We start from the raw sequence: 22,933 nt of genomic DNA, 5'->3' as shown, positions 1-22,933 counted from the left end.
TTATACGAATCGAGAATAGCATAAAAAATATTTACGTTGTGTTTTTATAGTTTTATTTATTCTCTATTTTATTTTGTATTAGATTTGTAAAGCGGATAATAAATTATAAGATTTCGTTCTTTGGCTTATATTATAATATTGTTATAAAAATCGTGTTTTTAATAATTTGTACAATTGCAGAAATATTAGATATTTTTTCGAACTGTCTTTATAAAGGCACTGTACACTTGTAAATAATTAAGCGTAATATTAAGTATGTTGAATTAATTAATAAATGCATGTGCGTTAAAAATAAATATTAATAATGTCAATAACGGAATCATTAGTCCTTTTTATCCTTTGCACAATTCTTAATTACTCGTTCGAAGTGCAAGTGTAAAAAGCAACCGACAATACGTAGGGGTCCCAATAATATGGCATGAATTAGATTTTGAAAAAATCCGCCCCAACGGAAAAGACCGCCTCCCAGTAATGTAAGGAACCAACTCTCAGCCCCTAAAATCGAAATGAAGTTACCGCACTGAAAAGAAAATAATAATAATGAAATAATAAAGCGMAAAATGTAGTTTTTTCGAATTTACCAAGGCATCATTAAGAATTTGTTTCGCCACTTGTTGTGGTTCCGCCAAGCCTCCACCACCTGATATTATTTTCGTTTCCTTCGGTTTTGTTTTCTCTTCGTTTTCAAAACCAGGTGTATTAGTATCTGCTGGCAAAGCTAATGTTACCAAAATTCCCAGATGACGCGTTTCCATTGCAATGGTTTCAGCCATACCACGGACAGCATATTTTGAAGCCGTGTAGGGTCCGTAACCGTAAATACCGAAAAGAGCTGCTAATGAGGACGTAAATACAATGATACCCTCTCGAGYTTTCTTCATTTTAGGCAATACATAACGTGTGCAATTATAGCTGCCCCAATAATTGATATCCATAAGTTTTCGCGCATCGTCCACTGATATATCCTCATACACACCACAAATAGCCATACCAGCACAATTAACCAACATATATATATCTCCTAAACCCTCCTCAACTTCTCTAAGAGTATTTGCTACATCRTCATAATTTAAAGCAATATCTAGACAACGATACTGAAATTTTTGATCCGGCACTTGGCGTATTACTTCCATTAGAGCAACAGCGCCACCTAACAAGATAAGATAAAAATTATAATGCCTYGTAATTATGTATCGCAATATATAGATTAAACCAACAACTACTTCGACGGAGAGTATAATTAAACCTACTGAGTAATTTTTGGTCACGAGCAATTACAGTTACATTAGCCCCTTTCATTGCACATTCCACAGCTAGGCAAAGTCCAATGCCTCGAGAGCCTCCAGTTATAACTACATGACGTCCCACCAGCATTTTTGGTCGTTTACGCATGACGAACACATATACACCAACATGCGCCAAAACGGCAAGTGATATCCACAACCATATTTCCAAACTTAATTCCATATTTTCTAGAAAATAATTCACATGATAATGTYGCTAAATAAAATTTATCAAATAGTTTTTATTCACCTTTAGAGCTYTGTATTTAACCTTAGGAAAGGAAGTGAAAATGTGAAAATATTCTCCTTAGAAATTAGAAAGTTGTTGATKTCGTTTTTATCATTTACTTCGTTTTCTGCTGTCGGTAGCTTGCCAAGAGGCTAGCATTAAAATATCGTTGGGGAATAAGAGAAACTCAAATCTTTCCACTGTATATATTTTTCATATCAAAATTGGTAAAAAAAAATAGTTAATTGGAAAGCAATAGGAAGTTGTTCTGGTTTTCACTATGAAAGCAGAGGCGTTGCCACATACTGCTTAAAGCCATAATATTAATATTGAAATCACTCTGTACTAAATTAAGGTGAACGATTTTAGAAAAAATCATTTGTGTAAATCAATAAGAGAAATCACATTCCTAAAATAAAATACGTTTTTTAAGTAAATTGTTACAAAAATTTAATTTATTTAAAATCATTCAAAAGGGCCAAATCACTCTGTATTTCGAAAAATCACAACCAACTTAACTGAAGTTTCGCTCTGTATACTTCATAAGAGAGAAAAAATAAAATAGTTTTGACAACTTGAGGAGAATTTTTTGCAGACGCTTTTATTGTTAATCAAATTTGTAGATTTGTTCTATAAAAATTGAAAGCATTTAGTATCAATGAATTCAAGTATTACAATTGAACGTAAGCGCATCGATTGCAACTCGTTGCCAAAAGGTTGGCAAAGAGAGGAAGTTCTTCGCAAGTCTGGTATATCAGCTGGCAAAGTCGACGTTTACTATTACAGGTAATATAGAAAAGTTTACATTTAGTAATTAGTGCAGTAAAAAATGGTCTAAAATAATTTATTGTATCTAATTATTACCAAATCTCATCAACCCTCAACTCACCCTCTACACCTGTGCAATGCACTTCCCTCTGCGCTTATACACTAAAACACAAATATTCAACCAAAATAATGTATACAAATAAAATCCCGCACGCATTTCACATCCCATTAATGCCTCGTTGTCCTTATTGATAATGTGTTGCAAAATAAGCAGCCCGACCGGTAAAAAAATTGAAAGCAAGCCACAATTAGCACGATGTCTGGGTGATGCCATTGACATTGGAGCATTTGATTTTCAAAGCGGCAAATTCGTACGTCATATGCCACCACCATCTATTTCGCTTTTCCGTTGCAGTAGCACAAGTAATCATAGCAGCGGAACTAGTGGCGGTTCAAGTGGAAATGATAATACTTCAATGCCGCCACCGCCACCACAATACAGTGGTGGTAACACTTTATCCCTATCCGTATGTTCCTCTCCAAATTCTTCACAATCAACTATAATAAATGCCAACATACTACAACCACTAATGTCAACAACAACATCTCATACATTAAAGCGCAAATTCAAAGCGCAGTCCCCATCCCAATCTCAAATTCAGAACCAGTCACAGACCCATCAGTTACAAGGCATGCATTCAAATGTCATTAGTAGCGGTTGTGCCCCATCGAGCGCATGTGGTGCTGCAACTACATCAGCAGCGAATTCACGCCAGCAATTAGAATTCAGGTAGTGCCGAAAAGTCATTTTTTTAGTTAATATGATTGAAGATGAATATGAAATTGTTATCCGTGTTGAAGTTAATTAAAAAATCGCGTTGTTTTGCATGTTCATTATGTGTATTCTGTTGTAATAAGTGTTATTAATTTTGATTGTTCACCAATCTGCCTGTATTGGCAAAGTCTAAGAAGAAAATTTAAATTGAAACAGTAAATTGGATACAATTTTAATATTGAATTTTATTGGCAAGTTTTTAGGAAGTTATGTCCTCACCCTTTGCTGCTACGGTGCTTTTATCTGGTTCGCTGCTAATATTTGCATTATAATTTAAGTATTTTTGTAATATTGTTTATTATGCATTCTCGTAGTGCATGAACCTAGTCAAATAACTCCGTGTAATTGATTTTTTTCTATGTACAGATATCAAGCATCCATATGGACTAAAAATACACAGGTTTCAGTAAAATTAATGAATTAACTTCTACATACTTTTTTTATATAGTCGCACACCGCGCACAGATGCCTCTCTGGTGCCACCTATACGACAGACTGCATCGATTTTCAAACAACCAGTTACTGTAATTCGAAATCATGAGCATACTAAAGTCCGTAATGACAACACTAAACAGGCAAGCGGCCAAGAGAAACCGAAGCAAATGTTTTGGGAGAAAAGATTAGAAGGTTTACGTGCATGCCATCCTACCGGTGAAGAGTTTGATGACATTGTCCTACCGAAGAGTATACGCACTATTGGACCGAATGTTAATGAGCAAACAGTGCTACAATCATTGGCTACAGCTCTTCATGTGCTTAATGTGCCAGTAATGGGTCAAGCATCAACAAAGACTGAGATGAATAAAAATGCAACAGCATTTTTGAATCCCGAACAACCGCTTATGCAAGCAGTTTTAGTGTCGGATGACGACATACGGCGACAAGAGGATCGAGTTAATGTAGCTAGAAAGAAATTGCAGGATGCGCTAAAAGCATGAATTAAATGTCCCGAAAAGTATATCTTGCTCCCAAACATACWTACATAAGTATAAACTAGAATASTTTTAATAACTTAACCAAGTAGAATTTTAAGCGGTATTTCGTATGACATTTAGTGTTTTTAAATTATGCGCTGAAGCGTTCAAACTATGTCTTCGTATAAACACATCATTACAAATCTAATTGCTTTCTTTTTCTTTACGAAGTTAGGTGAATAACAAGAATTTTTTGCAAGCAATTATGATATCCATACTCAAAGTATATTGTTCAATACTTTTGTGGATTTTAAATAATTGAACAAACATTAAAACTGCTTATATATCTTCCTATTCTTTTATTAAACTAAAACTTAAAATGACTATATTGTATAACAGTTGGCGGTAGTTAAATGTTTTTGGTTGAATGAGCTGGAGAAAGCTTACTAAACATACTTTATCATAGAAATTTGGTAGGTGCATGAATATTTGCTTTTTGGAAGGCAATTATTTTCCTAATAACTTCATTATTAATCCATTTCATCGTCTTCCAATGCTTCATCATCTTCATACTCTAAGCCATCGTAATAACGCCGGGAATTTGAAAACTAAATTAGAAAATTTAATAATTGTATTGGCATTAATACGCCTATGAAAACATTAATGAAATAAAAAAAGATACCTGCTTATAAACGCCACGCCAAGCGGCAAATGTACCCATAGCCACGACTGCACCAATTGCTGCCAAGACTTTAGTTTTCTTTTCGGACTCCAAGAAATGCCGCTCTGTTGCTGTTAGTAGGGGATCATTGGATGATTGACTTTTAATGGCTTTCAGTGAATTGAATCCTTCATTTTTGAAAATGTCCTTTGTTATGCGATTAATAAAATTCACTAAATTTTGACAGCCTTTTATGTGATTTTGTAGTGGATTATTGGGCAGTGTGGCTTTAAAAAGTACCGATAAGTACGAATAAACGATAGCATCGAATTCACTAAAGACATCACCGAAAAACCATACTTTCTTTCCTAACTTTTTTGAAAGCAGATTGACACACTTTTTCGCATTTGCGATGAGCTGTAAAAAACATAAAATTCAAAGATTGTAGCCTTTTCATAATAAAACTATTAATGGCATACTTACACAGTCCCCATCATGATTTTCCAGCTTATCGCGCGGGTCGAAACCACCCATCACCATAACAATATCACAGGCCTCCCTCTGATAACTGCTTGGGTAAAAGAAATTGAAAGGAAACATTGTTCTTTTTGCATACAGACTGCGCGTAGTATCAAAGTTGTTAGGTTCGCCGAACATAAAATAATAGTAGTATGAATGAAGGTTGGTGAAAACCCAATTGGCATAAGCGGGTGAAAGCAACTTGTGGTTTTCTTGCAGATTGGCATCTATCGGGTAGCCCTATTGTGAGTAAAAAATTGCTTTTAAATTATTCAAATAAGTTTAAAAAATATCAAACGGATATATTATTAAATATACATTACTATGTTCAAAGTTTTCAATTATTTCAATTTGATTAATAACTTGCAAATTGATATTGGTGGAATTGTAATATTACAAAGGATTTTACTGTATTCAACTTGAAAGAATTTTAATGTATGTATAGGGCTATAATTAGTATTGTTAAAATATAAGAGCACCTGTTAAGGATAAATGATCGAAAGTGTTTAAAAATATATGATGAGCACACATTGCCGAGATTTTTTTAAATTTAACATATAACCAGAATTTCTTTGATTTATTGATATTATTATTTCAGTACAATATTTAAAGTAAACGCTAATTGTAACAATGTTCATTGCAATATATATATATTCGTGACTACAAACAATGAATAAAACAATGTATATTTTGGCGCCATATATTCTAAAACACCAACTTTCCTCTTACGCTAACAAATAATTTGCTTACTCTTAATCACTGTTACTTTTTATTTTTGTTCTGCTATCCACAACTTACCTCTTTATCCAAAAGCTTCTTGATTTCTCTGTAGCCACAGAACCTTTTATTTCCAATCTGCAAGTACGGTAATTTACCCGTGCTTGAGCGWATAGGATTAGCATTGGTGTCAATTTCCAGCGGGCATCGTGTAAATTTAACTAAACACTAGAAAATAACAACGAGAACATATGTAAATAAAAGGTTATATACATTCATATACAAAATGAATCTATATTGAAATATTTGCTAACTTCTAGCGATTACTTGGTAAAAGTTATAAAAAAAAAGCACAACGCTTCGGTGTGTAGTCAAGGTGATGCAACTTTTTCAATCTTAAAAGCATGGAGTGATTGTCTGTGGGCGCCGATGTTATATTTCTTACCAGAGCACGTAGGCAATCAAAGTCAATGGACGGCAGACCCCACTCTCCTTTATAAACATATAAAACACCTCCTAAATGCATTTCGCAAATTGTCTAACACACCCCACTACTTTGATAATGCATTTACGATTTCAAATATGCGTATAAATTTTTTAATTTGCTTTCACTAAACAGCTAAATAAAGAATTTGATTGATAACTTGTCTTGTAATCGTTCGCGAATGGATGAGTACCGAAAATTTTGCTAGGTTAAGACGAAACGAAATCAGCTGATTTTAATCAAAAAGTAAACGGAATATAATATAGTGTTAGAAAATGCAAGTTTTTGTGTTATTGCCGTATCAACAATTCGTAAACATCCGTGACAGAGAATGTATTATATATTGAGATGTATAAATCTACATTGTCTGCTAAAGTGAGCACCAAATGTGAAAATTTATTAAATTTGTACTTTTAAGGAACTTAAATATAAATTACTTCGTGACCTACGTTGAATAATGGCATTGGTAAATTATGATAGCAGTTGTTCATCTGACGAGAGTATTGATGATTGCCACAAAACATCGAATCAGATAGAAGAAATCTCAGGACCTAAATCAAAGATAGCTAGATTGACCCCGGATGTCGAACTAAAGAAGTAAGCTTTTCGTTTATTTATAATTATTGTAATTATAACCTTAAGTATCAATATATTTTTTTTACATAGAACTTTACCTTGCGCACTGTCCTTGTTAGGTGCAAAGCCTGCAAACTCTGTGCCAAACGAAACACATTTAGATATTCCAGAAAAACACAATGGACGCATACGTAGTTTCAAACATGAACGTGGGAATTGGGCGACCTATGTGCATATACCAGGCAACCAATATTCAATGATATTTCATCACACAATGGATAACAATTTAAATTTTAATTGCTCTAGTGCGGTCCGAAATGTTGGAAGATATACAGGAAGTAAGTCAAGATGTATTARCTGATGTAATAAAAGATTTACATGCAATAGAAGATCTACATATAAGCTTAAGTCGGACGGTTGTGCTACAACATCATCACATCGATTCATTCGTCGAGTCGCTAAGAACAACTTTAGAAATTAATGCCAGGTAGTTTAGAAGAATTTAAAGCGGATTGGATGTAAACTAAGTTATTTTAATTTTAAATTCTTAAGATTTTCTATCAGTTTGCGGCGCTTACACTTTTATACCAACGCTGAACGTACACGTACGTTTATTGCACTTAAAGTTGATAATATGCACTACGATAAAGTTCATAAGCTAATGGAGAAAGTGGATGTTGTAATGACAGAATACAGACTTCAACGCTTCTATGAAGTAAGTGGGTATTCAATTGAGTATATATGGTATAATCATCAAGAAACTTTTGTAGGAACCGTCATTTCATATTAGCTTTTTGTGGTGTCTTGGCGATAAAGTCTCTGTGCTAAATGAATACTTGGATACTCTAGAGTCTGCTATAAATGTGGTGTTGGGTGAAAGCAATGCATTCAGTTTATTTGTTAAAGAAATCAATTGCAAAAGTGGTAATAAGGAGTTCATTTTTAAACTTAAGTGAAAGGTAAGTAAAAATAAATATAACTGTATAAAAATATTTTACTTTTCTTGTTCACTTTTTCTTGCCATTACTGCTTTGTTTGGCATTTTTTTCCTCTTCTTCTAAGCGCGCTTCCTCCTCCATCTCTAGCGCACGTTCATAGCGTCGTCCAAGTGGTGTTTTAGACCACCAGTTGTCAAAGGCTTCTTCCTCTTCGCGGTAAACTGGATCACGCATACTGAAAAATGCAAGTTCTTTTAAAAATGTAATTTTTTAATTATTTACGCATCTAGTATATATTCATATTTATAAATTCGTTTATATTAATGAATAAAAATATGTAGATGAATTGAATATTTAATTTTGTACGATAATGTATTTCTCTCTGAAATATGGAAGTACAGAATAATAACCTCAAAGTGTTTATAATTTCGGCATGTGTTAGAGGTTGCGTACGAAGTTGCAGCTTCCGCTTACACGTTAAGACTTCCTTTAAGCACGAATCAATAGCGCCAATCGTATAGCCATCGGAGATCTTTGCCAAAACACTGTAATCCAAAGTAGATAAGCCGCCAGTGTATTCACTAAACCCCACGTAAATATAAATATCAATTAACTTCATATTAATAAAATCTTGCATTCTCAATGCACTCACTTGGCTAGCGCCTTCCAAGCACTCGATCTTGCGCCATAGTCAGGTCGAGGTATATAAATGAAACGATTGTAAGTTTGTTGTAAGAGTTTTTGGTCCGCTTCCCAGGGTAGATTCGATGTGCCCACGAATAGTACACGATCCTCTGGAGCAATAGTCTTTATTAAACGTGGTAAATCTTTCTTCAAGCGCTTCGGGTCTGTACGATCTGTTTTGGGCACTTTTTTCATGAATGGACGCTCTGCATCACCCATATATATAACCGCTGGTTGCAGCAAACGCGATACCTTCGAAACCAAATGTATAAGCTTTATTAGGCCGGATTTTCCTGGGTATTTGCCCACTATATTGGCGGGTGTTAGATCAAACAGTACAGCACCGACTTCAGTGCAGATAGCATGCAGCAGCGCTTTCTTGCCAGAGCCACGTGGACCAGCTAGTAAAATCGAACGTATAAGTGGGCAGGAATTGCGTATGGGCTCTGAACCCAGTGGCAGTATACAGTATTCGATGAGAATTTGACGAATATCTCCAGCGGATGGGTTCGTACCGGAGCGTTCACTCAAAGCCTTATCTCCTATATATTGACTGAGACGGACTTCTGGATATTTGCGTATAATGCCGTTAGTTACCAGCTCCTCATAAAGTGATTCAGTCGTACGATCAGGGGTAAGATCTTTTTCCTTTTTCTTTTTACTTTTTTTACCTGAACGTCGAGTCTTTTTGCTRCTYTTTTTGGCCTTTTTGCCAATGGCAGTCTGAATCATAAATTAGTACAATTGAAAAATGTAACTGGACTTAAAAAAAAAAAAATATTCGTCTTTTATGTACCTGCAATAATTCCAATTCCTGTCGCATTAGCTCATCGACTGTGCGTCGACACTCTAATTCTATTTCTAAATATTTCTCATTGTAAATCATATCATCGTATTGAGACTGTGAGAGATTGCCGCTCTCATCTTTGTTTCGCCAAACTTCATTGAACCTAGTTAATATTTTTGAGGCAAACATTTTTTAACAGTACATTTTTTATTAGCTCAATGTAGGACCTACTCTTCAATTGCAGTTTTTATATCTGCGAGAAACACAGATTGTCCAGGATGAAAGTTTTCCCCATCCGCTTGAGTGTCATTGAAATTTAAGTCACCGCTACGAGCCGGTGATTTCGATTTATCCTTGGTTTTACGTGACTCCTTCGAAGAACGCGCCGAGGAACGACTTAGCTCGCTTTCTGTGCCTATTGTAAGCCAGTAAAAACCACACATAAAATAAAATGGTTTAAGAAGCTTTAATCTAATCCGCAAGGTCTTCTAAAGGTCGGTGTTAAATGCACTGTTCCAAGAGTGCCATAAATAACCAACCTCTAAAACTCGTTCACTATGGTCTTTGAGGATTGATTATGATTATATTTTGTCCCCAATATCCCTACCTGGTCGACTAAATATATGCAGTGATCCTCCTTGTTCTTCACTTGGGAATTCAGGCAATTTTCCTGTTTTTTCATAGCATTCCTTTATCCAGGTTCGTAATTCATCGGTTATGTCTTCGGTAATTGCAGCGCCMTGCTTACACTTGATTTCCTCTCGCACGGTTATTAGAGATGACTCGAGCTGTTGTTTATAAGCTGATTGCGTTGCATAGCGACGTTCATAAATCTAAGCGAAAATAAATGTTGAGATGCAAACCTACAACACATTTTCGACAATTACAACACTTTGCTTGTTATACCTCATTTAACTTTTCTTCCTTTTCTGCTCGWTTTTTTAGCATTGCAGCTGTGGGTGGTACCATGCCGATCAAAATCATTTCTTCCTGCTTTCGTCGACGCGTTATACGTCTCGCCGTATGGCCACGCCATACTTTTTGTATCTTCATTGCAGCTAATAATCCCAAATCACTGCGCTCTTTTCCCTTCTCCTCAGTCTTACCTTTATCTTTTAGCATTCGTATCTCTTTCATGAAATGTGCCCGAAGTCGACCCTGACGTGCACGCTCATGCATCTGTAATAACCGTATAGCTTCGATTTCGGTTAGTTTCTCATCACTGGGATGCTCCTCTAGCCACCCTARCTTGACAAGAATTTCGTGCATGATACGATTGCGTTGTTCGATCTCTTGACGACGCTCTCGTAGAAAATASCGCGGAATATGCAATTGGGTATCGTCGGGTGTTAATTGAAGGCGTACGACAACTTCATCATTGTAACTGAACTCCATTAGATCAATATTAACGAGATCGTGCTTGAGCTCKATAACGCGTCCCAAACAAGAGTCGAGTAGCTTACGCACTAAGAGGCGTTTTTGTGGCTGTACCATTTTGTCATAGATATCCTCTAATCGATTGGCTATACCGATGTAACGTAAATAAAACTCAAAGACTGTGGTTTGTATGAGTTTCTTTGGCTCAGTCACAGTTTCCAAATCCGGCGGTGTTGATGCCAGTGCAGTCTCGAAATTCTGACCTTGTTGTTCGTCGACGACTGCCAGAAGATCAATTTCATGAAGTGTTTGATGCCAAAGCTCATTGTAATAGTGATTGGACATGGCGCGCGTCAAAAAGATAAAAACGATAATTGAAACGTTGTACAGCACAATTAAGTTTGAAATSTAATGATTATGAAAAACTTAGCGCCGTTAAAAGCGAACTTGTTTGGTAACTAAAATAACTGCAAACATCCATGACAATGATGGTAACTAAGAGACTTGACGTCCATTAGTATACCACAGATTTTTCCTTACGTAAATCGAATGGGTTGTAAGTTGAACTTCATCCATGTTCTTTGGTATCCTTGTTTAATTAACATACATAGCTTTCTTAAATCTAATTATTTATATCTTTAGACATCATAAAATTTGGCCTTACAAAAACTTAACAACTGGAAAGATCCAATCGTTGCAGTTTTTAGATCTAACCTTGCAGACTTCCGGGCAATACTTTCGAAGAGGCGGGAGTAACCAGTACGGTATAAAGCCTGTATGATCACTGAAAACCTATCTTGTTGTGTTGTACATAAAAGTAAAGTTGAGAGCACTAAATATTTATCCACTTTTCTCCCAGATTTGTTTCACAGTCAATCCATACAAGGTAATGTTTCTAAGCTCTCGGATTAAATGCGTAATTCCGACAATATGGTGAAAAATAAATCTTCCAAAACTTTAGTGTAAAATACATGTAAAGGAGGCTCACATAGTTGCTGCGTGATTGGCAGAGTTCTTACATCTACAAACTTGTGCTGTTTAAATACTGCGTAGGTAAAATAATGATAATGGAAATAAGAAGACAGAGGATCATAACGCTTTAAGTTATTGGTAATAGATCCATTGAAGTTTTAGTATTGACCGCTAAGCGACGATCGAGATTTGAAAAAAATGTCTGTCATGTAGTAAAACACACGACCCATTCCAGGGATCTTGTGAATACGATCAGTAAGTTACTCTCAATAGTGCATACTTGCTCCGTTATAAGAAGAGGCAAAATTCATATTCATTTTTGTTTGTTTTAATTTATTTGAATTTTTCACATTGTCACTGTCATCATATTGAATATAGTTATTAATTTGTGTATTATTGTTTTAGTTGTATAATCTAAGCAATTAATTTAATATTAATTAAACAATTAGTGAATTATTATGATAGTGTATGTATGTATATATGTGTATATAGATACTTGTAATTTATGTATTTATAAATGTCTATGTACTTCTACGTATTCATGTAGGTTTGTATTAATTATTATTTATGTATTACACAAATGTTTTATATTATATATTATATGTATATATGCATAGGTATATAATTATTGTTTATGCRATGTTCTCTTGATTTCATTTCTGTGATATTTACTTATCTCTTTATTTGCTTTTCATGCACATTTTGCTTGCTATTGCCTCACCGTACTACACACACTCTTCAAAGTAATGTTGTATGAATGCTTACATATATTTGGTATGTGAACATGTTACTTTTATATTTAATTTTTGCTTTGTAATCCAATTCTTCCACAGTTCAACTGGCAAAAATTCAAAGATTCCGTTTGTTTTAAATGTGCTATTGAATAAAGAGATTTGTCAGATAGTAAATAGTTTTAGTTTAGTTTTTGCGAACAGATGCAATTGATTGTCGTAACTATTATTGTAAAATATAATAATTAAAGAGAGTCGTACGGTTTCGGCGTTAATGTTTACAACTATTGAAGGAGAGAGAGGGGGAGTTCGGGAACAATTCAAGGCGGGAATAGARCTCTCAGTGGGGCCCGATGCTCAGCGAAAATTGTGTGCCATTTCTTTTCTCCAATTGCTATAATTTCATAACARTAATTGCATTTATCATAATTTAAAATTATGCTCCTCCAGAGTTCTCAGCGGTSAACATTAATGAAAAAATAAAATCAAATTATGTATATCAGATCTACATCAATGTTTCTTATGGATGTTTTGCCCGATCAGTATCAAGTTATAAATTTCTCACATGTAACACCASCAAAAAATATATCTATGGTAAAATTAAATAAATTTTATTTTTTCCCTAGATAAACAAATTATTATGTCAATAAATTGATGGATTAGCGGGCATGCACCCTCTATCCTCCCTGGGCCCCAATTTTCTCTCTTCGGTTTTGTTTGTATACAAGTCAGAAATATTGGTTATTAGACCTTTTACCAATATATAGTTTTTTTTTCAAATGCAATCTTAAAACGCAAATGGAAATAAAAAAAAAAAACAGTATCTCAAATATAAAAATCAAAGAATTTTTATTTTTAACATATAACATATATTGATAATCAGGCGCTTTATCGGATTAATATTGAAGTAATTTTCCGTCTAACTTAACTGAGACTCTGAGAACTCAACCATAAGATCAGATATATATTTATACATATAGACTTAATGCTGAATTAAAAATTTTATACAAATTGGAGAAGCTAATTAAATTATAAGACAGTGGGTATAACACCAATTTATAATGCAATGAGCAAAGAATGTAAAGCAATGTGAAATTCGTTAGTTAGTTGTGAATGATAATATAAATCAATTGCATTTGTTCCAAACAAAACGTTTAGTGTTATTGAGAACACAATATTGGAAATGTTGCGGAATCTTGAGAAGCGCAAATTTTATGTAACGCTATTAGTTTAATTTTGACTTTAAAATGTTTTCTGTAACTACTCAATCTGATAATTTTGAAATGTACTTCTGTAATGTTTTCTGCGAAATTAATCTTATGCCGAGACTGTATCTGTGTTTGTATGTGGTATAAAATAGCTTGTTATAACACCTTTCCAAATAGTTAGAATAGTAGTAAGAGTAAGTTATGTAGATCTGTGCTGCCAGTTTTGCTTTCTGTTGCCCAAACAATGACTTGAAACACTAAATTACTGAATTTAAACTTTCGTAAAAACAAATCAACAAATACACRCATCTAAATGAAATGCGTTATGTACATATACTCTTAACACGTATAATTACATAATTGTTTAAATTAATTAATGTTAAATAAGTGTTTGTATGATCATGATATGAGGATGAGTTGTATGTAAATATGTATATGTGTGGTTTTTTGCTGTCGTTGGAAACCCTTTACATAATGTAAATAAATTTTTCTTAAATAGTTATTCACTTTGCTTGTTTCACAAGCAACGCATTTATACAGCAGAGTTATGTAAACRAGTATAACTTGAGCGAAGAGACAAGACAATTCAGAGAGAATACATACGTTTTTTTTTTAAGAAAATTAGTAGTAGCAGCAGATTAATTTATAAACATCTGGGTAACGATCAGCAGCAGTTCGAAACAAATATTTGAGTACATAAATTGAAATCAGAGAAATGGTTTCAAAGTTTGAAATGGTTTTGCGTTGTTTACACAGCTATCTAATTGTAATTTAATATCAAATTTTGTTTATCGTTTCGTTTCAAATTCAAATTGACGTATGATTATAATAGTTGAGCTATATATTTGTATATAGAATCAATATTTTTATGTCAAAGATTATTAAAAAAAAAAATTTAGTTGATGTGATTTATACTCCTTCCTTAAATTTTTATAAAACTTATTTCTGCTAATTTTGAATTACGAAAGAATTCTGTAGTATTTGTTTATACTTTTGTGTGGCTGTCATGTGCGAATATTTGAGTCATCTTATACCTGTAATTGTTTAATTTTACATGAAATGCTTGCTGGCTCATTTCCTGTTGTCACTTCAAGTTCTCACATACTCTCTTCAAACTATAATTTGTAAGCAAATTAACATTTTATTACATTCATGTCCACAAGTTCACAATAATATTACATATTTATAAAAAAAAAATATGGATTAAACACATAGTATATGTGTGTGTGTGTTTGCTAATGTGTCTTCGTATAAATAACGTAAGTAAACTTAGCATAGAATTGTCGTAGCAGCAGTGTTAAATAGTAGTATAGTAGTAGTAAATAGTGCTGTAGCACTACATAGTTATTGTAATTAGAAACTAAAACAAATATACGCATATAAATAATCATGAAAACTAGACAAATTTTTATATTTATTTTATGTTCTATACTATAATTTTTTGATTTATGTAGTTTTTAAATTTAATTTTTAATTCACATTTAATTTTTCAACTAGCTGCTATCGTTCAATTTTCAATGGGTACGCACGTGCATTGGCGAATCTAGCGCTATCATTTGCCTTCTATTACACAATAGGTATTTACTACAACGCCGTTCAAAAGTGTGTTACCCAGCTTATTCTTACATTTTTAACTTAATTTAATTGCAAATATATTTACTTAAAACAATACAAATAAAAACAAATAAATTGCTGAAATCTAACATTTTACAATTTTATGCTTACCAATAAATGTCCCTTTCTTTTAATTTATAACCTTGCCTTAGTGTTTCTAACCTTAAATAATATTAATCATAATTCATAAATATATATGTATGTGTGTGTTTWTTACTTGGTAATTTAAGTTGCTCACTTCGATTGGATTGGATTGTTTTAAATGTTTGCTGTTTCCAGTTTGTTTGACTGTCACACCCTACACTCGTAGTGCATTGCAATTATGTTCTCACGCTGGTGTAGTGTTCTTCAGGTGCAACAATTTAACTTTCAGTTCGGAGAATGTTGGACGTTTCGAGGGATTCAAGTCCCACGCCTGCCGCATCATCTCATAGATTTCTGGTGGACAACCCTCGGGTGCTTCCATTTTATAGCCAACTTCAACGTGTTTGACGACGTCGTTGAGGGGCTAGGTTACCACGAAAAAATAATAATAATAAATAAATAAACATTAAACAACTCTTAATATTTGAAATAACGCATGATTTAGGTTTTTAGCTTAATTTTGTTTTGGAAAAAAACCTCGAATAAGTTAAATCGTGAATACTTACTATGCGGGGGTAAGGAACTCGACCGAATGAATAGATTTCCCATAGCAAAATACCAAAACTCCACATATCGGATTTGTTGGAGAAACGCTAAAGGTACAAATGTGAAAATTGTGTAAATGCTTGAATGCTTGTACAAGTTGAATGTTATTTAAAATAGACAAATATTATTTACATACTACTTAATAAAATATATAATTTTTACATACACCATTCTTGAGCGCTTCTGGCGCCGTCCATTTTATGGGCAATTTGCCCACATCCAGATTATAGCATTCTTCACGCGCCAAACCAAAATCGGACACTTTGGCAACGCACTCTTCGGAAATAAGTACGTTGCGTGCGGCCAAATCGCGATGCACGACTTTTTTAGCTTCCAAATATTCCATGCCGGAGGCGGTATCGCTGCAAGACAAAAAAAAAATAATATTATATAATAATAATATAGATATGTACATATATAAGATGCATTGCATACTCACTAGGCAAAATTGATTTGATCCTTTTTCGTAATATGCTGCCGTCCACGTGAACGTAGATAATCGACCAGCGAGCCTTTGCTCATATACTCCGTTACCAAGTAAATGTGTTTGCTGGTAAACACCAAACCTATGAATTTTACCAAGTTTTCGTGCTCTAATGTACTGTTGAGTGAAAAAATAAAATAAAATAGTTTTGTGTTAAAGGCAAACACCAGCATATAATTTATTTATAAACATACGTCATAACAGAGGCTTCTGCTAAGAACTTTTGCACAGCGCCCTCATCCTTAAGCATCTTAACGGCGACTTTTTCACTGCGCAATATACCCAACATCACATCACCGAACTCGCCTTTGCCAATGCTTTCGCGTAGCTGCAAATCAGCCTCCGGTATTACCCATCCCTTATCAAGGAAATCTTTTGAATTAATGCAGAACTCCTGTCTTCCCTGCTTGGGTAAACATTTGATGAGTTGTGTGCAAAGGCCATCGGCATCAGCTTCATAATGCTACAATTTGGGACAAATAGTTAGTGCGTAAAATTGAAGTGAGTAGTACTAATGAGTCTTACCGCAACTAATTGCCCCAGATTTTCAAAATACTCTTCATCGTCGATGGTTAGTTTATTTCCCAAATATTTGACACGATAATGTTCCACTTTGCCCTGAAAGCAGACGCATAGCGTATAGTCGCCCGGGAAGTTCGTCGATTCACGCACCAAAAAGAGACCGTCTTCGCGTGGTTGCAATAGATGTTCGGCTTCGTCGCGTGTTATGCTGCCATGGAACCAACTGATCGAAGCATATAATTAAGTATTAGAAAAAAAAAACACATTTTTATGAACAAATTTGTGTTGCGAAAAGAAAATAGCGGTAGGCAAGTCTATAACACTAGTGGCAACAGTAGTTAATATGATAAATGTTGCTACAACAAAGACGTCACTAGATTTGGCTTACATACCGGGAAACAATCAACAGTGATTCTTGTTGCTTTTTATCGCGTTTCAGGTATTTTCCTACTTTTGACTTGGACATTTTAGTATTCTACACTACCAAAGAGGGAGCTGAAGCTTAAATGCCAAACAGAAACGATATTACACTACATACATGATTTTGCGTTTGCGTATGCCATTATTGTTGATAAGATATAGTATAATATTTGAATAGGAAAGTGTTGTAGTTGTAGTAATGTTGGAGCTGTAGTTGTATAAAAACTTTTCAAATATATGCCGGTCCTGTTATCAACTTCCCAGCACCAGGGTTATTGTTGGTCAGAAGTCATGCTCACCAACTATATTTAATGCGATGCGTTTTATGCCCATAACAGGGAATATTGGGTTTGTCACGAAGTTTGTAACACTCAGAAAGAAGTGTCGGATACCATTTAAAAATATATATTCAATTATCARCACTAGCCGATCTAATTTAACCATGTCCGTCTGTCTGTGCATACAAGATTTAGTCCGTTAGTTTTTGAGATTTCGATCTGAGATTTTTAATACGTTATTTACTTTCCAGGGACTTGCTCCTTTGCCGGAACCGATATCGGACCACTTTGGCATATTAGCTGCGATACAAACTGAACGAACGAAATCATGTCCTTGTATTGAAATTGCTTTTTATTTGACAAAATACCTTTATGAAATTTGATATGGGTTATTGTCCAAGGTATTATATTTATTTATATGACCCTTTCTAATATCTATAACAAAGTCCTAAGTGATCTGACAAGTTTACATTTATTTTCATTGGGCTAATGTGATGTTTAGATACACAGGGTCCTTGGCTTTATATACAAAAGTTGATGTATGTATGTATATATAAATACATACTTACATAGCAATATATTAGACAAAACCAATAAAATACCATAATGCTTTCACAATTTTACAGATAAAGAGGAGATATAAGCGGATGACGTGTGTCCACTTTATAGGTATTCAGATTTAGTGGCTATCAATTTAATAAAGGAACGTTATTAGAGATATGTGGGTAGAGGAGGTTGCCGAGGTTTATGTTGACGTGGGTTTATAATAGTACTTTTCCAATAGGCAATCACTTTGCTTATCGCTATAATAAAATTATTAAATTATATTTTATTTATTGAAGCTCTACCGCTCATTTTAATAGCAATAATTATGTGCCTAAGTCTATTGCCTTGCATTGCATTACTTACGGCATTGCGTTCAGTTTAACCTCACATTTGCGTTGAGGTTGTAAATGATGTTGATTCCCGCCTCCTAAAGCGTTAGTGGGTGAGTGCAAAGCTGCCGCTGCTACGTTAGCATTACTTGCCCAGGCATTGCCCGCCGAACTGCCACTATCAAAACTGTGCAAAGATGTGGACATGCTTGTACCAGTTAAGCTACCGCTACTAGCAGCCACACCACCAGCACTACTACTCCCCCCAGCTGTGTTCAGCGATATCGCCGATTGCGTTTGTTGCTGGCTGCTCGTAAGCGATGTGGGTGCTTGTGTTTGATGCAATAGCATATTGCTACTGTGCAAACCGACGCCCAAACCGGCCACATGGGCGCCACTTTTTGGTGGTAAGCCGCGCTCATGTAACGATAAGGCGGCACTATGCTGCGCCGCATTCAATGAGGACGACATCAGATTATTGTTACTATTGCTGGAAGCATTTGCCAGCAACTGCAAGTGCTGCTGTTGCTGTTGTGTGACGGCGGCCACCGCGGCAGCTGTCACACCACCCGTGGGCGCACAATTAGCGGCAGTTGGTGCAAAGGTGGATAAAACGTGTGCATGTGCATGCGGCTGTGGCGTAGAGCCGGTTAATTGTGCCGTCTGCTGTTGTTGCTGCTGATGATGATGATGCTGCTGTTGTTGTTGTTGATTGGGTGATTTTGGTGAATGATTGCTACCAACCGCGGTCGATATTAAATTATGACTATTAAGTGCATGCGAGGACAAATGGATTGCGTTGTGATGTTGACTCTGAAAAGTATAAACAAAAACAAATTACAATAATTCACACTAATATTTGCTACAATAATTACCACATTGTTGTGATGATGCGGCGGAATATTCGGCGGTACAATGTGAGGCTGCGATTGACTCAGCTGCTGTTGATGCAATAAATTAGCACCAACGCCGCTAGAGTTCGCCAAACCGATGCTCCCCGCACCGGCAATGCCACCACCTCCGCCTGTTCCCACGCCAACGCCAATTCCTAGGCCAGCGCCACCCACGCTGTTAGCGTGATTGGGTTGCGGCGCGGGACGTTTATTATGTCGCAAAGGCGCTGTCGGCGGCATTTGATGCCCGGTGGATTGTAAAAACCATGGATCGCCTGCTGAATTGGCCGCCACTGTCACAGATGGTTGCGAGAAGCCGCGATGATGACCAACCACTGTTGTTTGTCCGCTATGTTGGGTCGCCGTGGCGTGACTGTGCATCACTTTTTTATTGCTCGCTTTTGGCGAGGTTGTGAACGCAGACGACGACGCCGGCGTGACAGCCGTTGACGTCGCTGGCGTTGGCACTACACCAGTTGTTGTACGTGTACACGATAATCCAGTCGCCGCAGTGGCGCTACCGACGAGTTTAGCGAAATTCTTTGAAGTTGGCGCTTCACTGCAAACGTCGACGCTGTTGTGGTGATATTCTATCGCAGCAGTATTATGTTTACTATTATTGTGACTGCTATTGCGGCCACTCAGTTGCTGCACCTGTTTAAGCTGTTGCACTGTCTGTTGTTTGATTTGAGGTGTGTTTGGCTTTTGCTGAGTTGCTGAGGTTACTTTGGTCGTTGGTGTTCTACTGTCTGTTGGAATTTGGGTATTTGCGGCAGTCGCTGTTACTTCGTTAGTGTTACGGCGGGAATTTGAAACTGCTGCTGCTGCGCTTGTGAGCTTTAAGCCAGTTGTGGGCGATTGCTGTTGTTCTGTCTGCGCCTGCAGTTCCTTAAACGAGTGCTGACTCTTACTAATGCTTTTTGGGTGACGATTTTCTTTCGAAATTAAAGCGTCCTCGCCTGTAAGTATAAAATTAAAGATAAAATTTTCAAGAGCTTTACAAAGAGTTATTTTTTTTTTTGTTGGTTTAAAATGCTGAATGATTATCCGATATTTGTAAACACTTTTTAAGTTGTCTAACATCCCTGAAGGTAAAGCTAACCAAACACACTTTGTTGAKTGCTTATTTTACATTTTCGTTGAAATATACTTCTATTGTGTTAATTAACTACAACATGTGAAAAAAAATAAAAGCCTACAACAACAATATTGTACGTATTACGTAAAAAGTACATAAATTAAACCACACTTCCAACCGGTGGCTTCTCGTCGCTCAAACTACCGTCCCACAGCCGCGCTAATAGCAATGTGATAATAAAAATTCAAGTTCAAATGCGAATTCTCTGCGCTTTTGATATGCTACTGTTATTCTCATGTGTGATTATTTTTTTTATTTGCAATTTAATTTCAATTTGATTCACAATTTTAAATGAATTCAAATTAATGCGGCAGCTGGAATTCTATTTACGCGACTTATTAGCTGAAAGCGTAGCATTTTTAATGGATCGACTGTCACGCGGMCAGCTAGACAGATTGTAACGATGTGAAGCAAACTTGTATGTTCGCAGTTATTTGTGTACGATGCACAGCTACATGTAAAATAAATGAATGAGTTTAGAAAATTGTTTCTGAACGTCGATTTATAGCATTATGCGGAGCATACATTATCGGTTTTGGAAATTACATACAATATCACTCAAAATGTTCAAATACACACTTTTGTAGAGTTGCTAAGGAATTTAATTTAGTCTGGCTATCACAGTAGCTAGTAAGTGATATACAAAAAATTAATAATTTGAATCATTATAATAACATATATTTATTTACCATCTGATTAAATTTGATTCGGACTAGCCTATATAAACTGTGCGTGCAATTTGTTTATGTTTGTGTGAAGTTTGATAAAAAAAAAATAGAACAACGACTTTGTCAATGACTTTAAAATCGAAAAATTTAAAGGWGTAAAGTAAATTAAAGCTTAAAAATGCCCTGCTGACATTATAGATATAGCGGAGGATTTCAGCATCAGTTATGAATCGATTGAACACATGATGCTATGGATGTGTTGGGTATGAAGCGTGTCAATGCTRGACTCATACTAAAAGACAAGCATTTTTTCAGAAGTCTATTTAAACGATAGTAAAAATTTATATTAAAATACATGAAAATGGAGGTTTAGAATAGTTCGTCAAAACTGGTGTTCTCTATATGAACCATATCCGCTAATATGATTATCTTATGAGACTCAATTAAGAAGTGAAACAAAGTTYTAATAATGAAATGTGAAGCTTAGTCTTTTATTGCTTTCAACTAAATTACTGGAAATATGACTCATATTCCCTTCAGACACTGATAACATTAACCGCTTTAGCGAATATACATACATACATAAGTATAAAAACAAAAAYAACAAGAGCACTTAGTCAGTAAAAAGATTTATATTAACTCAAATAATTATAATAAACCACTGGCACATAAACAAAGATAGCACATCTCTACAAAGTGTAATAATACTAAAGTTATGTCATTCATATTCTATACTCAACGCATATGGAACACTCATCCATCTCATTGTTGCCGCGTACATGCATAGTCATTGTCGTGTTTAACTTGTTAAATTAACGCGAGCGCATGCGTCCAGCGTACGAAGTCAAGGTCAGATGCTGACAATTCTCAAGTGATTAATTGCATTAAATGCACAACCAAGTGGATAAGTGTTAGCCAATGAAACAGGCAAAGTGTGCCCATGCTATCTTTTTTTTCACATTTATTTATGTATTTTGCTCCGCCATCACAGAACACATTTTACGAGTGCGCTGTGTACGAATATTGTTTACCACAGAGTTTTTGTTATTGTAGCAAGTCCCTATAAAAAGTTGTCTTTGTCCAATTACAATTATAGATGGATTCAGTTCAGTAGAAAAAGGAAGGGCTAAATCAAAGTGAGAGTCTAGGTAGTCCTGATTRAATAACTTTCTAGATATATTTTTAAGTAATCGCTAAATCAGTAAAATTTTTTCACTTGTCGATAATTCTAAAAAAAATTTAAAAAATAAATATTTTAACATTATTTTCGGAAAGTTGAAAGTTACATTTAAAAACAAAAAGAGGCTTGAAGTATGGGTATCACACCGAAAGAACGCTCATAAGACTCGTTGCATATGCAAAATTTTTATGGTGAACAAGTACATATGCTTTTCAAAATAGCTGTCTGTGAAAAATGTATTTTTGAGAATGTTGACTCAGCTTGAAAAGACGAGCAGATGCAAATACTTTATGTACATATATTGAGTACAATATTATTATTTGCAGCAGTAAGTCTCACATTTTGTAGTGAATTGCACACATTTTAGGAAATCAGCATAATTTTACGAAAAAAAGTAAATTAATTGCAGATAATGATCATGAATATAATGAGTAAGTGTAGTACTATATTAAGTAAAAAGATACCAAGTAAAGAAGCTGGCCTTTGAG

General features: G+C 35.0%; 6 protein-coding genes across 11 annotated transcripts in view; 2 read left to right on the top strand and 4 right to left on the bottom strand.

The window, feature by feature from the left end:
• Positions 1 to 106: 106 nt before the first annotated feature.
• LOC108967481 (3-ketodihydrosphingosine reductase) lies at positions 107 to 1,805 on the bottom strand. Its single transcript, XM_018930925.1, has 4 exons — positions 1,534 to 1,805; positions 1,251 to 1,472; positions 582 to 1,150; positions 107 to 520 (listed from the first exon to the last, which is right to left on the bottom strand). The coding sequence occupies exons 2-4, from the start codon at positions 1,465 to 1,467 to the stop codon at positions 323 to 325; spliced, it is 984 nt and encodes a 327-aa protein (XP_018786470.1). The 5' UTR covers positions 1,468 to 1,472; positions 1,534 to 1,805; the 3' UTR covers positions 107 to 322.
• A 277-nt stretch (positions 1,806 to 2,082) lies between these two features.
• On the top strand, positions 2,083 to 4,237 carry LOC108967462 (methyl-CpG-binding domain protein 2). 2 transcript variants are annotated; one of them, XM_018930885.1, is made up of 3 exons: positions 2,083 to 2,298; positions 2,555 to 3,070; positions 3,564 to 4,237. In XM_018930885.1, the coding sequence occupies exons 1-3, from the start codon at positions 2,171 to 2,173 to the stop codon at positions 4,051 to 4,053; spliced, it is 1,134 nt and encodes a 377-aa protein (XP_018786430.1). In that variant the 5' UTR covers positions 2,083 to 2,170; the 3' UTR covers positions 4,054 to 4,237. The 2 variants fall into 2 exon arrangements, with proteins under 2 accessions (XP_018786430.1, XP_018786431.1); XM_018930886.1 differs by lacking the exon at positions 2,555 to 3,070.
• Positions 4,238 to 4,363: 126 nt separating this feature from the next.
• On the bottom strand, positions 4,364 to 6,631 carry LOC108967463 (metaxin-1 homolog). Its single transcript, XM_018930887.1, has 5 exons — positions 6,372 to 6,631; positions 6,008 to 6,154; positions 5,174 to 5,449; positions 4,712 to 5,107; positions 4,364 to 4,637 (listed from the first exon to the last, which is right to left on the bottom strand). Exons 1-5 carry the CDS (start codon positions 6,450 to 6,452, stop codon positions 4,560 to 4,562), a joined length of 978 nt encoding a protein of 325 aa, XP_018786432.1. The 5' UTR covers positions 6,453 to 6,631; the 3' UTR covers positions 4,364 to 4,559.
• A 101-nt stretch (positions 6,632 to 6,732) lies between these two features.
• Positions 6,733 to 22,933, top strand: part of LOC108967464 (U6 snRNA phosphodiesterase) — a 20,153-nt gene continuing 3,952 nt past the window's right edge. The window contains exons 1-6 of one of the 3 annotated variants that reach the window (XM_018930889.1): positions 6,733 to 7,007; positions 7,077 to 7,228; positions 7,293 to 7,473; positions 7,539 to 7,701; positions 7,757 to 7,945; positions 8,072 to 8,213. In XM_018930889.1, coding sequence (XP_018786434.1) covers positions 6,868 to 7,007; positions 7,077 to 7,228; positions 7,293 to 7,473; positions 7,539 to 7,701; positions 7,757 to 7,942 — 822 coding nt within the window. In that variant the 5' untranslated portion in view covers positions 6,733 to 6,867 and the 3' untranslated portion in view covers positions 7,943 to 7,945; positions 8,072 to 8,213. Of the gene's footprint in view, positions 7,008 to 7,076; positions 7,229 to 7,292; positions 7,474 to 7,538; positions 7,702 to 7,756; positions 7,946 to 8,048; positions 8,214 to 22,933 lie in introns of those variants that run through there. The other 2 variants (XM_018930888.1, XM_018930890.1) reach the window with 2 other exon arrangements.
• On the bottom strand, positions 7,970 to 12,040 carry LOC108967465 (IQ and AAA domain-containing protein 1). The gene is made up of 7 exons (XM_018930891.1): positions 10,302 to 12,040; positions 10,003 to 10,228; positions 9,627 to 9,810; positions 9,405 to 9,558; positions 8,577 to 9,331; positions 8,335 to 8,505; positions 7,970 to 8,159 (listed from the first exon to the last, which is right to left on the bottom strand). Exons 1-7 carry the CDS (start codon positions 11,115 to 11,117, stop codon positions 7,994 to 7,996), a joined length of 2,472 nt encoding a protein of 823 aa, XP_018786436.1. The 5' UTR covers positions 11,118 to 12,040; the 3' UTR covers positions 7,970 to 7,993.
• The window catches only part of LOC108967461 (mucin-4), a 37,716-nt gene continuing 28,083 nt past the window's right edge, over positions 13,301 to 22,933 (bottom strand). For 2 of the 3 annotated variants that reach the window (XM_018930884.1, XM_018930882.1), the window contains 8 exons: positions 19,442 to 20,418; positions 18,601 to 19,379; positions 16,997 to 17,216; positions 16,666 to 16,934; positions 16,427 to 16,588; positions 16,154 to 16,349; positions 15,948 to 16,034; positions 13,301 to 15,805 (listed from right to left, as the gene is read on the bottom strand). In XM_018930884.1, the coding sequence (XP_018786429.1) occupies positions 15,626 to 15,805; positions 15,948 to 16,034; positions 16,154 to 16,349; positions 16,427 to 16,588; positions 16,666 to 16,934; positions 16,997 to 17,216; positions 18,601 to 19,379; positions 19,442 to 20,418 (2,870 nt within the window). In that variant the 3' untranslated portion in view covers positions 13,301 to 15,625. The remainder of the gene's footprint in view (positions 15,806 to 15,947; positions 16,035 to 16,153; positions 16,350 to 16,426; positions 16,589 to 16,665; positions 16,935 to 16,996; positions 17,217 to 18,600; positions 19,380 to 19,441; positions 20,419 to 22,933) is intronic. The other variant, XR_001993261.1, reaches the window with a different exon arrangement.

This window comes from Bactrocera latifrons, unplaced genomic scaffold (genome assembly GCF_001853355.1).
Source record: "Bactrocera latifrons isolate USDA-ARS-PBARC rearing strain unplaced genomic scaffold, ASM185335v1 scaffold_189, whole genome shotgun sequence".
Taxonomy (NCBI): Eukaryota; Metazoa; Arthropoda; class Insecta; order Diptera; family Tephritidae; genus Bactrocera; species Bactrocera latifrons.
Note: the sequence above shows the minus strand (reverse complement) of the source record. Positions and strands in the feature narration are given on the sequence as shown.